Below are 19,233 nucleotides of genomic sequence, written 5' to 3'. Positions count from 1 at the left end.
AGTCACCACTTTCTACATACTCGCAGTTTATGATTAAAGTAACGACTAGAGCTTATTGGTCGTTACGTTAATCATAAACTGTAAGTATGTAGAAAGATAGCGACTTCTCAGTTTAGAAAATTTTCCCATGGACAGAATCAAACACATTGGGTGTCGATAATGGATCGACATACATTATCGATAAATGTCGAAAGGGGAAAGTAGGTAAATTGCACGCACCTAAGGAAAATTTATCGCACTGAAGCGATTTTTGAAGTTGAAATTGATACGAGTATAGAAATAGAAACTTTAAACATTTTTTTATCATTATTCTAACTTAAACGATGCAAAAAAAATAATATTTTTTTCTATTGCTACAACCTTGACTTGACTTATTTGTTTTACTTATTTTTTTTATTTTTAAAGATAAAACGAGTATTATCATATATATCTAGGTCATACTTTATCAACCATTTTGGACATGTAATATTTATTTTATCGTTTCTTTAACACAGTGGTTCTTAACCTTATTAGTGACCTGCGCCTCTTTCAATCGGAAAATACATTCTCGTACCCCCTTGAAAAAAAAGTTTTTTTAGGGCATAAAAAATAAATTTATTGCTAGACAAATTATTTATTGAAAAAATACAAAAATATACCTATATGCACATTATGTAAGAAACATTTACATATAAACATAAAACTATTTGAAATTTAAAATTAGTGGCTACACTGTTGTTGTTTTTCTTGTATTATAGTTTTATTATAGTTTTTTTTTTCAGCGGTTAGACGGTTGTTACTATTGAGAATCTAGAAACGTCTTTCGCACCCCCAGAAATACTTTCCCGCACCCCCGGTTAAGAACCACTGCTTTAACATTATGTATTTTTTGCATTAGATAAAATTATCAGGTTGACACGAAAATCATAAATTCGTTAAAATTATGCTTTTTGTGCTATATAAACGCTACACTTCGCTAACAAATCACAAACGTATAAGCAAATACAGCTTGAGCTTCAATAAACATTAAAAAATGAGAGTGTCATATGTATCGTTGACTCTTGTCATAATTTTTGTTATGACAATCTTGTACGCACCCGAAGCGGAAGCGGGGGCTAATCCCAAAGTTGAAGCACCAGAAAAACCCGACCCACTTGTGAGTTATATGTTACCACAATGGGTAAGCATTAGTCTTTCTATAATTTTTATTCTGTAATAATATTTTTGATATACAAAATGTGTCCGACAATTCTTGTGGCAACGTGTGTAGAGCGGACTAAACTAGTTTATATTTTGTTGCACGTGACTGCTCGCTTGTATTTTGCAATAGGCCAGGTGGCTACTCATTCATTTAATGATCTTAAATAATTATTTTTTTGTCAACTGTTGTAAAAATTGCAATTGATACAGGATAATGACAGAATTTTTTGACTCAGTTTAGTCCGCTCTATCCGCATACGAGCATTATCATGGAAATTACTAGACACCTTATATAAGCGGAATAATTTTATTTTTTAGTTTATTGATTTTGTTTTGAAACCTTATGGATTGGATTATTGGCTTTCTTAGTAAGTATGCAAACAATATGCGAATTAAGTATTGGCATTTATCTATATATTAATATCAATAAAAAAATGTTTTTTTATTTTAGGAAAGCAAGTAAATGATTTTTGAGCAAGTAAATGCACCGAATTTTGGCAGAATAAAATTTGAATGAAAGTCACAACTGAAAAACTTGGAGAAATGTTACAATAAAAATGTGAGACTACAAACGCATACACATTAATGTTACATACCTTTTAAGTAAAAATAAATGATATTTCTGTACTTTGTATGTATTTGCTCATCTTATAATTACGCAATTGAAAATAAACAACAATTTATATATGTAACCAATGTTGGATTTTATTTACTGAAGCTTTATAATACTTTATTCTAATTATAGTTTACTGTCTTATGCTTTCAATAATAATTTTCCATTATACATCTTTAACCATTTTTATTTGCTCGTTGAGAATCCATATTTATGGCAGAATAAAATTCTAATAAGACTCATAACGAAAAGTTGAGGAAAAGTTTGCAACGGAAATGTGATACAACGAAAAAGATGCATATAAATGCATATATACATCTATATAATTGAGAAAAACCAACAATTATAATGGATCTAAATACTAATATAATAATATAAAAGCACAAAATGGTTGCGTGCAAATTATTCTTCTTTCTTTCTGATTTTTACGGTGTAAATACTAGAGAGTTACCTTATATTAATTATTGCTTATACTTAGAAAAAAGTAAACATGAAAACATGAAAAAGAAAACATGAAAAAATTCATGAAACATCTGTCAATCCTATGTCTTTACTGTCAACAGTGTAATTGAAGATTTCGCAGTTATTCTCACGGAGAGGTGATCCGTTTTACATAGTCCAGCGATTTTATGTTTTAAGCTGCATTAAGAAAGAAATATAAAAAAAATACTATATAAACAAAATATTTTTAAGATGTTATAAACATGTAAAACAATCTATTATATTATCAATAATATACTCATTATTATTTTAACTATGCAATTTATAAGAGATTATCGTGTAAATTTTATTTTTGTTTTTCAAGATTTTAAAATTTATAATATTTAAAAATTTTAATGAAACAATAAAAATATTATATAAATAAAGCAGTATTATTATAACAGTAATTGAGATGTAAAATTGTTCGAAAATTTTAATTTAAGTATTAAGCATATTTTTATGTTTCAAATATTAAAAATTATATATTTTTGTTTTTTGCAAAGATTCCATAAAACAAATATCAGTATTTTATCTCATCAAAACTGTGTACTACAATATTCATTTTAAATAATATATAAATGTACATTATTGTATCTTTGCTAAACATAATTATCTTTATGCTAGATAGGATCTAGCATATGTGTTGTTTTAATAAACGCACTCGAATTTCTGTAAAACTATGTGAGATATTAAAATCTTGTTTGTATAGAGTTATATTGTATCTAGAGAATCATAAAAACAGGATTTTGATATTTCATGTGGGTTTGGAGAAATTCAAGTGTGTTGATTTGAATAAAACACCTTATATAATTCTCAACAAATACTATCTTATCATACATACATTTGATAACTCAAAATTTTATATTGTAATATTTTTTTTTTATTTATCAGTATGCATGCAGCTGTAATAAAATTTTTATTTAGTAAAATATAAACGTGTCTTCAGTTTATCACTAATATATACTATTTTACTTGAATCACTTCACGTATTCCTTGATAAAACAGATCTTTATTATTTATAATATCTCTCTATAGATGCTCCAAATATTTTCAAAATGTATAATAAAATATAAACGTGACTTCCTTGATTTCTATCTGTTCTATTCGACATTCAAAATTTTCCAGGCTGAAAAAGATTTAAGTAGAAACGAAGATGCGATAGAGGCTGTAAACAATTATTTTGAGCAACTCGAAAAAAACCCACTTTTAGAAGGAAACCTGAAGAAACATTAAAGAAAGTGCGTTAATCTTCGAGAAAAGGAATATTAATAAATAAAGTATCCTATGAAACTAATACTGTTGTCTTTATACTTCGTTCCAAATCAACATTCGCACGTTTGAACTTTTTCTTTAAGCCATCATGAACGATATTTTTTTCCACATATTTTTATAAATAATCATGGTTTGCTCATCGCAATGAATTAATGAAAATGGAGTAATATATTATTACTTAAAAAAAAAAATACTCATAAGGTTAACAGACCTATGTCAGAAAAAATATTATTGCGCAATAAATACAACTACTGCACTGTTTGACTCTTATTTTTTTTAGGTTGTTAATTGTTATTTTAAATTTTCAAGAATTGTATTAATATTTCAATTTAGATAAAATAGGCTTTATTTGAAATAAAATTTAAAGCGGATACACATTCTTGTCATGAAATTTACATTAACGTTTGGACATGCATATCGTTTCACGCATGCCAACGCCACAATAAAAATCAAACAATTTTAATCATTCACGGCTCGTTCGTGAGGTAGCTGTCATTACAAGTTTCATGGCAATACGTTTGTATGGAGTGTGTGATATACAAAAACGTGAATCTCGATCGTGGTTTATGGCTCGTGTGAATCTAGCATACTTCCGACACGTATTTGATTAGAATATTTTTATCTTTTGTCTGGCGAAAAATAAGCTTTTAGAAAATTTATGTTTTTGTTAAAATCTCATAAAAACCAAGGAAATTTTCATCAGATTTTGAATTTGAATATAGTCGGCTTACGTAAGAAATAATTATTTTTATATTTATATTATTAATTATTAACATTTATAAAGAATGATTATAGTTATATAAGCATTGTGACAAGCCATGTATATTTATCATAACTGTATGTTTAGTAATAAAGCTATTGGGACTATTAGTCTCTGTATATCACCTAGCAGGTGAGAATATCTCCGCTGTTTCTAACAAATTGCCCCAGGAAACATTTTAAATTTTAATTAGCTTTAAGATTTTTATGTGCAGAATAGAAAAATTATATTATAATAAAAATTGTACAACTCTATTTAAGAAAATATAATCGTAAAAATCGATTTTCTTAATAGCAAATTGACGTTACTTATCGTCATTTTGATATCAAAATGTTGCTAAAGATATTTTTTTGACGTTAAGAAGTGACGGCAAATAACGTCAGCTTGCTGCTTGGTTTTTATAAAGATTAATATTATTTTTCCTTTAAATTCGTTCTTTAGACCTATTCAGGCTATACAACTTTTATCTGAACACATTTTTCATGATTGACTTTGTACTGCAAAGATAAAAAGAGTGGTATTAAAATAAGACATTTGATATATTTCTCGCATAAAATAAAAATGTTTTTATGATTATGTATCAACATTAAATATTATTATAATATAAAATGTAAGTACTTGTTAGACACGAAAATCATCTAAATCGCATTATTGTGCTACATATATAAACGCGTTTTGTTAACAAATCACAAATATAAGTACATGTTAATGCTGTTTAAGCTTTAGTAAACATTAAAAGATGCGAGTATCATATTTATCATTGGCTTTTGCCGTAATCTTTGCTTTGGCGATCATGGACGCACCCGCGGTAAAAGCAAAACCCATGCTGGGAGTGATGTTGGGAACAGATCCCTTAACTGCCTTAACTTCAGGTGCCAGCGACATAGTAAGTAATTTTTATAGTTTAAGTTTTATAATTAAAATTTTCTCGTTCTCTTTTTTCTACTTTTTCTGTTATTCTCTTTTTTTAATTTAAATTTTAAACATTTATGATAAGTATAACGTTATCTTCTCCTAAAAATATATGCGTTCGCAGTTATAATTTTTATTTTTTCTTTCTCTCCCTCAGTATTTGTTTGCTATTTCTTATTTTTCTTATTAATTTCTTCGTATTTTCAATTTTAATTCGGAATATTCAGAATATTTGTTCTTTATTTCATAAACATAATTTGTTTTTTTTTTAGATGAATTAACTGTAACCCTTTGTAAATTTTTAAATAGTACATTTATTAAACAATAAATATGTTACAAATTATCTTTGATGTATCAATATTAATGAAAATTTTTCTTATATTTAGGTACAGGAAATAAGAACAGCAATGGGACAGATTATAAGTCCACCACAAGTGCCGGAAGCAACTCAAACACCTGTTAAACAATAAAAAAATATGGAATTACAAATATGTGTACATAAATGATTATAAATTTTCAAAAAATATAAATTGTATTTGTATATCTCTGTTATATTTACTTGTTTCTGAAGTACACAAAAGACAATAAATCTGTATGCTTATACCGTATTTATTGTATTTTATTTACAGATATTTTATAACACACATTATGTTATTTCCTCAGTTTATTATTTTATTATATAATTTACAAGTATCTTAAAACTTAAGATGTTTATTTTTCAATTGTCACCCTTTCACTCACCCTTAACCATTTTTCATTTGCTGTAAGATAACGCTTTTCTTTATATAAAATAATCCATATATATTAAGTTTTTAGGAAAATAAAGAATACAGGTACCCGTTTTATATGGTTTTATATATCATAATATAAATCATAATCTAACTAAAGAGTTTTTCTATTTCTATTTAATACTTATTTTAAATATTGCTTATAATCAATAATAATAATTAGCAGAATTTCTAATCATGCTTTATGACAATTTAATTTTAATCTTTTCCATTAATAATCCTATGTTATTACATTGGTCGATACCATTTTGGCCTTAAAGAAAACCAAGTTGTTTCTAGCAGATTTTGATGCTCTCATTACGAATCTGACTGCAGAAATGTTGTATCACGTCAAGTTTTTGAGGTATTCTAACTTAAAGGTGCAAAAAATGAGATTTTTGGCCATTTTCCACGACTTATAAAATGTTTAACAATTTTTTTTTAGCATTCAGTTTGATGTCACATTAAAGTGTGATTCTTACTCTTTCCAATGCATATTTGATTGCTATGATCCGATTTTTTTTGCCGAAATAAAACAAATTGAATTTTTAAAATATCTCAAAAACTTGACGTGATACGACATTTTTGCGACCAGATTTGTAATCAGCGTATCAAAATCTATTAGGAACAACTTTGTTTACTTTAAAGCTAAAAAAATGTTGAATTTTTGTCAACCAATGTAATTAATTTGTTATTTTTATATTATTTTATATATTTATCTGTCTATACGATATTGTACATCAAATATCTTTTTCTAATACGACAATATCATTTTGTTTAATTAGAATTTTTATATAATTAGTTGCAACAATTTAGACGCAGTTATTGAAAAGTTTTTATTTATTAAATTTACTTTTTGACATTTATTAAAAATTTTTGAAGTTTATTAAAATTAATGCTTGAATATATATTTCATTCAAAAACTTAGTTATAATTTAAATTTTTGGAATAACTTTAATATTTTGCATTATATTAGTTACAATATATTTATGTCAGTATATATCGTTTGCTATTTTACGTTTTTTTTTACAAATTATTCTATTATTATATTGATGCAGGTGTAATATTATTAAAACGAAAGTGTTAAATAATAAAAGACGTATATACATATTTACTGTTAATACATAATTTATTTGCCAACACGAATTTTCCATAAATATATTATATATTAATAATATATATATCAATAATCATATATATTCTGACTGCATATATAATAATATCATCTTACACCACACTATTAATGGGTATGTGTGTGTTTTGTTTTGTGTGTGTATTATCTTCATATTTTTGTATCAATCCGATTTCCGTTTATGAACTCACAATATGATTCTCATGCACAGTATGATGCTCTAAGCGCTCTCCTTTATTTTTGCAGATTGAATTTGAAAGATGTTTAATAATCATTCACCAAGAGCTATCAAGATCTTTTCAATTGTGCAACAACAGTGAATATTTTGGGAAATATTTATTATTTTTTCTGTGCAGATATGTCCGGATATGTTTCTAAGTGTTCACGTTATTGCTGATAATAATTATTTGTACTTCTTTGTTTACATCCTTCTAATCTCGAAAATATTTTGTTTATAGCCAATCTGCAAAAATATGCGAACAAACGAGCATATGCACTTGTGCAGTTGCGCAATTGTAGTTATTAACATTGTTATAATAAATATTTTTCTAATAAACATTATTTTCTTGAAAATAAAAATGAAAAATTTTTATTGTAGATATAATTTTATGACATTTAATGACCATAAACAAAATCGTAATTAATATATATCAGTAATGATACCATTATTATAAGTCGGCATTAAAATAATAATAATGCAAATAATTAGCAAAAAATATTTTAATAATCTAAACCCACTAATATTTTGCAATTTTGATATTCAAAATTAATTTTTTGAATTAATATTTTGTAAAAATACAATAAAAGATATAATAACATGTAAAAATAAAATAAAGCGAAAAGAAAATGAAAATTTTGTCGAAAAATAGTTAATAAAAAACTAGAAGTTATAATATATAATGTTTTAAATATTACACAAGATTAAATTAATTTCTAAATATCAAATTGCTCGCGCGCTGCTGCAAGAGTACAATCCTCGTAAGTTCTCTTTACAATAACCACGATATTGTGTCGAGAGGATCTAAATAACTCGTATATGTCTTGTCGAATATTTTGCTAGACTACGACTCTCGACCAGCAAGAGTGAGTTCAATTAACGTCATTCTCTCTTTAGTCTACTTCTTTATCGAGATTCATGGGTAATTAACAGCAATATGTACGCAACAATATTTCATAGTGTCCATGCGAAAGAGACCGTCATGTCTGATATTACACTAATGAATAGGAAAGGCAGTGCAAGCGTTGATTCTACTATTATCTCGAAGTCATCTTGGCATTCGATAATGTCACATTTGTTTGAAGAAAAGAAAAGAGCTGCTATTTTTTTTACTTGTTAATCGTACGCATGATACGAAACATAAATTTATTTCTTTTTTCGGATAACAGCACTTAAAAAATTTCATTTTCCTATTAAAATGGAAATTTGGCCTAATAATTACATTGCCTCTCGTATACTATAAGTTTTCTACTTTAAGATCGTAATACGTAATTTCTACATACGCGCGTTGTAATGTCTCTAATGAACAGTTATTTATCCCGTAATTTGTACACCTAGTAGTTACGTCTAAATGACTGATGGACCAAAGATGACTTCGAGATAATATCATTATCTCTTACAGTACATTTTAGCGTTAAGTTGATCGCGCGCAGTGAAACATTAGTGAACAGTGACAACGAATTGCAACGAATTTGCTCTTGGAGATAAATTCTTGTCGACATACGAAAAGAGAAAAAAAAATATATTTGCGAGAATACAATCGCTATACAGCAAAATGGTGACGTTTTGGAATTTACTATCAATGAAACAATGCAATCGTTGTTGTATAGTCAGGAGACGCCGATGATAGTATTGCGGAAATAGCGAATTCCAAGTATCGCCTTGAATGCTCGTGTGTTGCAGAAATGTAAAATTGCAAACAGACGACACTACGCGGATGTATATCCTCCAAATGAAAGTTGCGCAATTGCGTGTGCACATCTAACAATCGACAGCGGTCTGGCTGTCCTTACCTCGCTTCACATTAATTATAGCCTAACGTACAACATCGCCTAGATCTATGTATCAATCACAGCGATACACGACGTGTAAACGTGCCTACATTTATATCCAATGTCAGGTATATATTCAACATACAAATATTAGCCATTTTTTACACTACACGCAACACTCGCTACATAGGAATACTAGTTGCGCACAGTATAGTTGATTATAAGAGTGGACAAAAACGAATTGCACGGCCCATATCTTTTTCTGAACACAATGATAACTTTGTATGGACATCGCGCAGAGGTCGCTGCAAAGTATTTCTACCAAAATGTATTTTATTCTAGGTGTGTAGTAAAGAGAGGTGACGTTTCTTCTTTTCCGGTATAAAATTATTCGCGTGATAACAACGTGATAACAAAGTTCGTGCAATTTTTTATCCACTATATTAATCTCGTAAGTACCAGCACGTTTTTCACACATTTATGCGTACGTTTGCGTGCGCGCAACTGTCACGCATGTAATTACACATATGCATATCGTCGACCACTGATTGTACAATTAGGATTTGTGCCGAGCACAAACGAGCGATCACATTCAACATCCCCACGTTACATTCGCCCCGTCCCCTCATTTACGCTAAAAGCAAGCAGAAGTCAAAATATGTCTGAGCTTGCAAAAATTATACATAATTATACAAATCTTTCTTTGAATCTATACAATATTTTTTATGTTCGGTCTTATTATTCCTCTCTCTCTCTTTTTGCACTTTTTCTTGTTTATATCTTACCAAAGATTTAAAGTTTAAATTACACGTTATGTGTCGTGTGTACACGATAATAGTTTTTGATTGAATAAAATGTTGAGAAAACATAAAATTGTTTATCTATGTAAAGTTAATTATGTAGCTGCGCTAATACGCACTTAAGAGTAACACATCGCTATATCAATAGCACTTTAGGAGCACTTTGTAATGTATATTTAGCAATTTAACGATTATATTTTGTGCGAATGATACATAATTGCTAAGCATTAATTTTAAATACTTAACGATTATTTATATCAATCGCATACTTTTGTAAAAACTATCATATTTCATATAAAATAGTGAAGGAACGTAGTGACAAGACAATCCTATCGTAAAAATTGTTTTGTTACGTCGCATTAAGCTAGCATTCATCAGAATTTAAAAATATTCAATTTTTGTTAACGTAAAATATTTGCAGTCATATTTTTTTTATATAATGTCCAAAAAAGCAAGTAATTAATTTTAATTAAATCAATTAAGTTTGTTATTATATTTGATATTGTTTTTCGTTATAATATAAATTCATTTGTAATAGCAATTTTTACTGTCTTGATATTTCCGATTTTATGTATTCTTGATATTCCGATATTTCACATATTAAATTCAGAATTTTATAATGAGTTGATTGTGCAATTTCGTGAGATTTGCTTTGTGATAAAAAAAAAGAAGGTAAATCTATTAAGAAAAAATGAGTAAATGTAACCAATATTATATAACATCTTTTTGTATAATAGTATATCAATTCTCAAGTTCAGTATAGTTGATTGTATAGTTTTTCTCTGACATATTGTCTCTTATGGTAGTTTACGGCTAAATTTCTTATCACTCTGAACGTATAGCGATCATCATTTATCAAGATGAAAGACGCGAGAAGTCGGATTTCACATTTGAATCATGTCAATATCCTCGACACATTTTCATATTTTCTACGTAGAATATGCGTTTTTTTAAATGCAACATTATTTTATCAATACCGATCGAAGTTACAACTTATATTGACTGATTTGTAACTCCATTATACATAACGTTTATACAGATATATGCCGACTTTTGACGTTCTTTCTCATTTGAAATGACTCATACAGCACAGAAACTTGCAGCAAATTGCTGCAACGTTGCGTATTACAGTGCATTATTGCAGAAACATTGCAAAGATATTTTTTGCAATATTACCTCAGTGATGTTACAGTGATGTTTTAAAAATATTGTGAAAAGTAATGTCTACTACCATCGCCATTGGATGGATATGATGGAGTTCTACTTCTTATAATTTAAAAAATCGCAATATTTAGAATAAAAGAAATAAATGCGGCATTGAGATTTTTCACATTTTTTTACATATTTCACACACATATATTTTTTAACGAAATAATTTCGTTGTGAAGAAAAGTTCAAAAGTTGAATTTGAAGACAAAAGTAAGATGTATTTTTGATAATGAAATTTTGGTTTTACTATGTAAAAATTAATTCAGGGACATATAATATTTATGTGTTTCAACATATATGTAATTGCACCTGAAATATTAAAACAAGTATTGCAATATTGTTGCAATGTTGCATTGCAATATTTCTAAAGGCAAACATTTTACCATTGCTAAAACGTTGCAGCAATATTAAAGCAACACTTTGTAACGCTTTGTGAAATTATAATGTTGCAATCAAATATTTCTGCAATGTTACTGCAATATTGTTGTACTGTATAAGGATTTTCTAAAACTGATAAAAATTGAGTAGATCGGAAACAGAGATACGCACGAGAGACTGCGAGCCTTGCACCCGAGTGCGTTCACTTGCCAACGCACTCTCGATTTATTAATTTAGTAATACTCTCCGCAATTGCGCGTTTTCTTTATTTTCGATCCGTTCAATTGAAAATAATTGAACCTAACTGTAAATACAAACGCACTTACGATAAGTAAGCGCGTGTGCGCTTCATAATTACTCTAATCTTTGTGCAACATCTTGCGACGATTCATATATACGATACGTATATCTCTTACGCTACCTTACTATCCAACATTGACTTCACAGGAGTAGTTATACATTTTCGTAGTATCTTTTAGAAAGTATACTTCTTCGCGAACGGGAGACACCTGTATTTTGTGCGCAACATTTCTTCACATCTTCAACACAGAGCAAATACTTGTCATAGCTCTTAGAATCATGTTTCTCGAGCACAGGAGCGTAATAGATTTCTCTATGAGACTGCACGCAGGTTTTTCGAAGAACGAGAGCAGCGTAAAAAATAATTGGAAAGCTCGTTAATTATAATTGTACCACACATTGCGCGAAACTTACTTTCATTACGTGATATAATTTACTTGAAAACGATCTACAGGCATCTAACGAATCTTATATTTTATACATAAATTATAACGTTACAATTGTTCTTAAATTGATCACGAATATTTGATTCATTGTGATTCAAAATCCTCTAACACAATTTCTAAATCTAACAACTAACGTTATTTTAGCGTCCTTAACGCATTTTCAATAGAAATCATTTCTTTTTTTTGTGCAGATAACCCATGTTAAAAATTCTCTTTGCTAACGTTATTTATATATAAATAAATATACGAGCTATATTCTTCTTTACATTTCATCTAATACTCTTTGCTTAATCCATATTATATTCCAATAAATTAATATTAATATAATTTTGACATCTAAACTGTTCGCACAATTGAATCTTCGAATATTGAAAATGGATCAAACGATTCGATTATTGATTCGAATTGTACGAATTATCCACTTGAAACCGCTCGAACGTCTTTACTTCGAATAGTTCTATCTCATAAAAATTTTCAAATATTTTATCTGAACCCTATTTAAAGTATAAACGTATTTATATTCAATAATATGTAATAAGATTACGTTGTGATAAAATAAATTAAATAGTATTTCTTGTATATATTTATATAAATATTTGCGCGTTATCGTTATACAATTTGTTGATGTAAAAATCCATTTTATGCAACAAAAATATTATATTATTTAATAGAGAAACAATGAAAGTTTTTTTTAACTATATCAAAAATCTAAATTCTAACTTGTCGTTTAGGAAATGTCTCTGAATAAAATATTGTCTAATTTGGCACTAAAGTACAAATAATAAATTTAATTTCTCCTCTTCAATTCTTAATTAAGTTTCGGATTTAATTTTCTCGTAAATATATTAAAATATGTAACTATAAAATCTTATATCACTAACTGTCCTTTCAATGCAATGTATAGTATTGACTATACTTTTTCTTGTATTATCTGTATTATATTAGCTGTATACACTCTTTAACAAGAAAAAGTTACGCGTAGGTGTGCGTAACTTTTTTCGTTCGAAGTGTACGTATGTACATATATAATATGCATACATCTCTCTATGTAAATCATTGACTTTACATTTCATCACATTGTTCTGTTTACGCACCTGCGGTCTCAGAAACCGCACCATTTGTATTTCTATAAAATAACTAACAACATAACACGATACGCCCAAGAGAAATATTACTGCTTACAATAAAATAATACAACAAAATATAACAATTAGCATTTTTTCACGGAATATTAACAGCAACGTATATTCTACATAATTCAATTCATAGAATCGAAATCTGTAAGAAGCAAAGCTGTACAAAAATAATAATTGTCTATATGAAATACGATGTATAAGTAGGAGAAGTTTTACTTGGCAGTTACTGTTTTTTAACTCAGCGCGATAATACAACAGAAAAGGCAACGAAATGTTCATTAACTATTAAATTTAATAAAGTACAACAGATGAATATAAAAATAACGTACCACCATTTCTGATTGTCTAATTCTTTGCTCTTCTCAAATATGAAAGCAACGCGTTAACATATATATATATTTCATATACGTTTTCACCATAAAAAATTTTATAATATAATATAAATGGAAGGCGCAAAGAAATGTTATGTATTTCATACTGCACAAAATAATAAATAGTTTTTGATCTTTGTGCAATATACTACTATTCAGCAATATTATGGAGGATAATTTTAGTAGACTATTTAATAGAATATATTATAATTATACGTTCTAATTATTAACTAATCACTTTCGTATGTCCTAAGTTTACAAGTAATTCCTTATTATAATCCTTAATATATAATTTATTGTCCATCGTGGAACATTTCCTAACTCTATTTATTGTCTGCTCACACAGTATTGTCGGTTATTTAAGTATATAATCCATTTTTACAACTAAACTTGTTGTCTGGATACTAAGGAAGACCATTATTGTCCATGTTCTCTTTTATTGTCTGATAGGTCATGTTATAGAGAGAGTCATTTTTAAATGTCAGAGATGCAGCAATGAATAAACGGATTCATCTTTAGCTGATACATCTAGAAAACGCAAATTCATATATCACTATCATTGCACGTTTTTTTTTATATATCAAAAAGCATTATTTTTTTATCTAAAACAAATTGTTGTCAAATATCATTTGCTTTAGATGCATTACAAATAATATATAGAATATTAATTATCACTATTTTATTAAGGCGCGATAGAAAAACATTTTTTTTTTTTCGTTCGCAAATGACTAGAAGAAATGTTTGAGGTTGCATAGAGAAGAAGTAGAGCAGAATTCGCATTCCGAACAACAAGCAGGTAAATAAAGACGGCTCGCAAATAAATCGAGCTGAATACTAGTTGTCATCGTGGCCAACAATACTGTTCGTCTTACTGCTTAGAAAAGGTCTAAGTCAATTATTAAGGCTCCTAAACGATGTACGATGTATAAAGTATACTCATTGAAAAACGATTTTCTTATAGTGCAGATCAAAAAAGTGCTGGTGCAGAGTATTGTCCCTAGAATTCAGTCAACATGTTTCTTACGTTTATATATCGAGCATACTACGAACATTCTATTCTACAAGCCTCTATGCTTAAGTACTTTACATTGTAACATCATATCATATACGTATAACAATTCTTACGTATTTATACGATTTATTTATTACCTGATGCACGCATGAATATTTCAGTTAGAATACGGTAGGCTGAGCAAATATATATAACCAAATGTATTCAATTTCTTTTTACTCCCAATTATATTCTTTTCACCAAAAATGTACTCATTTGGCAACAGTAATCAATTGAAAACGTATGCACTATCGTAATACTGAAATAAATTCAGCTGGAAAGAATTCTTACTGGAAAAAATCTCTACCGTTTATTATATAATAATGAATTCAAAATATCCCCAATACTCGTAACAATTATTAAGATCTGTACTCATGTATATGTCCAAGTAATAATAGCAATAAAAACATGCTAAAAACATTAAGTCGTTAAATTTTCGTTAGCTCAGCCTAACATCGGAGACCACTTGCATACTGTACCTTTCTGCAAAATGAGTGCTGCGAAACGATGAGCCTGACTGACGAAATTACGCCGATAATTGAGTTTAGACTGCAACGCTATTTCTCGTCGAATAGCGTTTGCAGTGAGATGTACGGTGAAAATACACGTTACTATTCGCCATGGCAGTTCTTCCATCTTCAATTCGTATGTATGTACATCAGCATTTTCGTAATACTGGATCGGTCTCGTAGGTTTACGCGCGTAAATATGGATCACGGTGTTTCGGAGTCGCGCGACTCCAGAATTTGTCACGTGTAGTGGAAATGCACAGTATGCAACGACGTCCCTGTTACATCTACGTTTGTACGTGCGTACTAAATAGTTCTGCCTGACACGCGCTCTTATAACGAACGTGATTATTATGTATTTAAACTGACTACTAGCATTTACATCGATAAGCACATAGACATTTTCTTTGTTCCTTAGGATATATTGTCTCCTCGTATGCGCATTATTTAAAATATTCACGCGATTGTACACCATAGTGCATTTCATGCAATACGTGTACGATATTTTACCCGTAGGGGGTGTGCGCTTAACTCGTTCCTTTACAAAAATACAATTTATTGATTATATGTATATATATAATGTGCTCTCATCGGCATATATGTTTTTCTTCATCTTAATAGTACATACTAAATTATATGACTTCTGATAATATTAAGATACCTGTGTAGTACTGTGCATATCACAAACCATCGAGAAGCGTTCAGCTTCTCTTTTCAAATATAAATGTGCGATATATCAACGAAAAAATCTATTTCAAAAGAATTTATAATCCTCTTCTATTTGTATGAGGATTGTTTGTAAATCACAGATTTCCTATGATTGCCATACAAATGTATGAGTCGTTTGAACTGGAATAGCAGTGTAAGCCGAATTATTTTGGTTTTAGAAATAAAAAGGTTTCCTAAAGTTATTTAATAAAAAAATACAATTGTTTTTCATTTATATTTTTTATATTTTGTATTTTTATATTTTTTATCGAGTCCAAAGAGAAGATTATATTTTTATAATTGTAATAACCCTAACAGCACATGATATCGAACGAATATTGTGAAGAACATTTTAGAAATACACGAACGATATCACGATACTGTACGAATGTTCGTACGATATCTAGAATATTCTGGAATGTTCATACGATATCTTGTGCTGTTAAGGAAGATAAGTTCTTAAATTATAAAGGAGAGATGATAGGCATTGTGTTCCCTACGGTATGTACGATTCATTACTGCCTACATCACTCAAACGACTCATATCATTGAATGCTGTTAAACGCACACCCTATAGATCAAGGGTTTCGACCACTTGGTGGCTCATACACGGCTGTCTTAAAGTCGGCAGCGATACAAAATATTTTTTGTCGCATCACATGCGTGGATTTTCGTTTTGTGCATAAATCCTCAATTTTTTTTTTCTTATTTCAGTAGGTACCAAAAGTACATACATCAGCATTTTTGATCCTCTCTTTTATCTAGTAGTTTCCTAGAAAATGGCTTATTATTTGAACTTATGTGTACGCAAACATCGTCGGCATCCATATATAGCTTTATTTATAAAGTAGTATATCCTATATGTTTCCTATTATCTCACATTTCCCTTGTCCGAGTGACTTATCATAAAATCTTCTTACGAAAAATCGCAAAGTGGTGAAATTTCGTATTAATTTGGACGAGCTATGACTGAGAATTGCGGTAGCAAATATCAGTATTCGTATATGGTGATGATAAAATCCGATTTTTCTGCAATCATCCGTCCGCAATGTGAGAAATAATAGTTTTCCTGATGTGCGGTTTCCTGTTGTCATTGCAGACTTTATTGGATCACTCTTATCACTCGAGGAAAGTTGTGATGGTATTGATCGTTCAGCATCCCCCCCAGATAGCCAAGCGTGATTTAGCATATTAGGCAAACTAATGCACTGCACGAGTTGTCGTGAAGTTGCTGTCAATTTGCTGACATTGAAATCTTATGTGCAAACTGAGTTAGCAACCTGAGGGCAAATAGATAACATCAGTTTATGAAATTTCAAGAACAAACATTAAGGATTAATAACGCGTTATATTGATAGCGAGATGACGGCAATATAATAGCTAACTGATGACACGTATGATGTCTAACGTTTTACACAAGTTGTAAAATCTTTGCTGAATATCGTTGAAGTTTCTATCTCGCTAATGAAGTGTTGATAATAAGAAATTTTCACCTACGAGCAATATAAATTTCACCGTCGACACAGCAAAACTGAATTTCGTAAATAAAAGCCATGCTATATAAAATAAAAGGCGTAGCATTACGCAAATGTTTACTCTTTTTACAAGAATATACTAAAAGAAAAAATATTTAAAAATAAAAAAATTATTTATTTGATGGGTCCTAATTTTTTACTTGCAGTCAAGTTGAAAAATTTTTAATTGAAATATTTATCAAATATTTAAATAAATAAAATGAAAAAATAATTCTTAATCCAGTAATTTTTTCATTGAAAAAAAAATTTTCTCTCATTGTACGTACAATTGCAAATAACAAAGTTGTTATCAAGAGGTTATCAACTTACCATCATCAAATTTAGAATTCACCTCAAGGCAATATTATGAGGACACATAATGAGAAAGCACCTAGTTTGCACGGAAAAAAATGACTTAGAAGTGGTAACTAAATATCAGTAGCTAGTTCGATATTTTCTATCAGTGCTAAAAATTGACTATTAAAGATAAAATATATTTGCTGCGAAATACAGTTTCATTAGCTAAAATAAAATGTGTGTTTTAACACGTGTAGCTAAACAAGTGGCAGCTATTCCTCAATATCTTAGTTCCGGACTACAATTAATGTTGCAAGCCTTAAATCGTAAAAATTGATCATGGTCGATTATTCTCCTTATATTCAACTATGATTGGTCAATTTCTTACGGCTTAAGGCTTACTACACCTGTTGTAGACCGGGACTTAGGAGCGTGAAACTATATACGCATTTGCTAAACATTATTTGATTCTAGCAGCGAATATTTTTTGCTGTAACTGCTAATTTTAATAATAAATTTAGCTCCGGCAGCAACGATATTAGCTGTCCCTATTTTAAAGACACATCTTAGTTGCTACAACTAAATTTTAGCTTTGTTGGCTAATCTTTTCTCTGCGTGTGTTGACATTTGTCACGATTGACAGCAACATGACGACATCCTGAACTCATTTGGCTATCTGGTTTAGCGAACGAATCCGTGATTATCAGTGATTTTTATCAGCCTGTGCTATTTATCTGTGCTTACTAATCCCAAAGAATGAAAATCCGTATTAATACTCGATTCTCTGTTTTTGATTCAAAGCTGCACAAGGTGTGTACAAAATACTATCCATTGATTGAGCGTGACAGGAATCGCTGAGCGCAGATTAGCGAATCGGGAAACCATAATTGCTTTCGATTCCAATATCTTCCCATTCCAATGTATGTCATTAAGTGAGAACGCGAAAATCCGCATTTACTTTGCTATATATGTTTTACCCTCACTTCCGTTCGATTCATTTCGACGTTGATGGATTTTAAACGAATCGAATATTTCGCCCAGCTCGGTGGTTTACGTTTTCCCATTACTTCTATCGTTATAATCGGAGTACTTAGACATTTCTTTTTGGATCCACGTCACGTATTTGGGTACGTAAGCGTAGACTCCGGGCAGTTTTGGGTGGGCGCATTTTATGCCCCAGCTGACGATTCCGCCGACGTACCATCTGTCCTCGTCCTCCTTATCCCGACACAACAAAGGTCCCCCAGAATCGCCCTGAAGAAAAATAAATAATTCGTAATTACTTATTTGTAAACATTATAGCAAGTAACGTGATGCATATTTCGGACACTCATATTCTTAGATCAATGTACTGTGTGAAAAATTAATTGTTTTTTATGGAATACAATTAGATTACATTTAATTTAAATT

General features: G+C 29.5%; 3 protein-coding genes across 8 annotated transcripts in view; 2 read left to right on the top strand and 1 right to left on the bottom strand.

Annotated features, from left to right (window-relative positions):
• The first annotated feature begins 945 nt into the window (after positions 1-945).
• Positions 946-1,871, top strand: LOC120358514. The gene is made up of 3 exons (XM_039452966.1): positions 946-1,159; positions 1,498-1,547; positions 1,631-1,871. Coding segments are annotated over exons 1-3 (198 nt in total). The 5' UTR covers positions 946-1,012; the 3' UTR covers positions 1,632-1,871.
• Positions 1,872-4,973: 3,102 nt separating this feature from the next.
• LOC120358518 lies at positions 4,974-5,824 on the top strand. Its single transcript, XM_039452973.1, has 2 exons — positions 4,974-5,190; positions 5,603-5,824. Exons 1-2 carry the CDS (start codon positions 5,044-5,046, stop codon positions 5,684-5,686), a joined length of 231 nt encoding a protein of 76 aa, XP_039308907.1. The 5' UTR covers positions 4,974-5,043; the 3' UTR covers positions 5,687-5,824.
• A 2,536-nt stretch (positions 5,825-8,360) lies between these two features.
• Positions 8,361-19,233, bottom strand: part of LOC105200911 (atrial natriuretic peptide-converting enzyme) — an 85,050-nt gene continuing 74,177 nt past the window's right edge. For 3 of the 6 annotated variants that reach the window (XM_026130022.2, XM_026130021.2, XM_039452419.1), the window contains one exon: positions 8,361-19,077. In XM_026130022.2, coding sequence (XP_025985807.1) covers positions 18,874-19,077 — 204 coding nt within the window. In that variant the 3' untranslated portion in view covers positions 8,361-18,873. The remainder of the gene's footprint in view (positions 19,078-19,233) is intronic. The other 3 variants (XM_039452418.1, XM_026130020.2, XM_011168712.3) reach the window with 1 other exon arrangement.

Source organism: Solenopsis invicta, chromosome 8 (genome assembly GCF_016802725.1).
Source record: "Solenopsis invicta isolate M01_SB chromosome 8, UNIL_Sinv_3.0, whole genome shotgun sequence".
Taxonomy (NCBI): domain Eukaryota; kingdom Metazoa; phylum Arthropoda; class Insecta; order Hymenoptera; family Formicidae; genus Solenopsis; species Solenopsis invicta.
This window is presented reverse-complemented; position numbering and strand designations above follow the sequence as displayed.

What these genes read in the sequence shown, in the direction of transcription:
- LOC120358514 (XM_039452966.1), top strand. Translation starts at nt 1,013, where the DNA reads ATGAGAGTGTCATATGTATCGTTGACTCTTGTCATAATTTTTGTTATG. An exon ending in GTTATATGTTACCACAATGG is followed by an intron (nt 1,160 to 1,497) that starts GTAAGCATTAGT and finishes TTTATTTTTTAG; the next exon opens with TTTATTGATTTTGTTTTGAA.
- LOC120358518 (XM_039452973.1), top strand. Translation starts at nt 5,044, where the DNA reads ATGCGAGTATCATATTTATCATTGGCTTTTGCCGTAATCTTTGCTTTG. An exon ending in CTTCAGGTGCCAGCGACATA is followed by an intron (nt 5,191 to 5,602) that starts GTAAGTAATTTT and finishes TCTTATATTTAG; the next exon opens with GTACAGGAAATAAGAACAGC.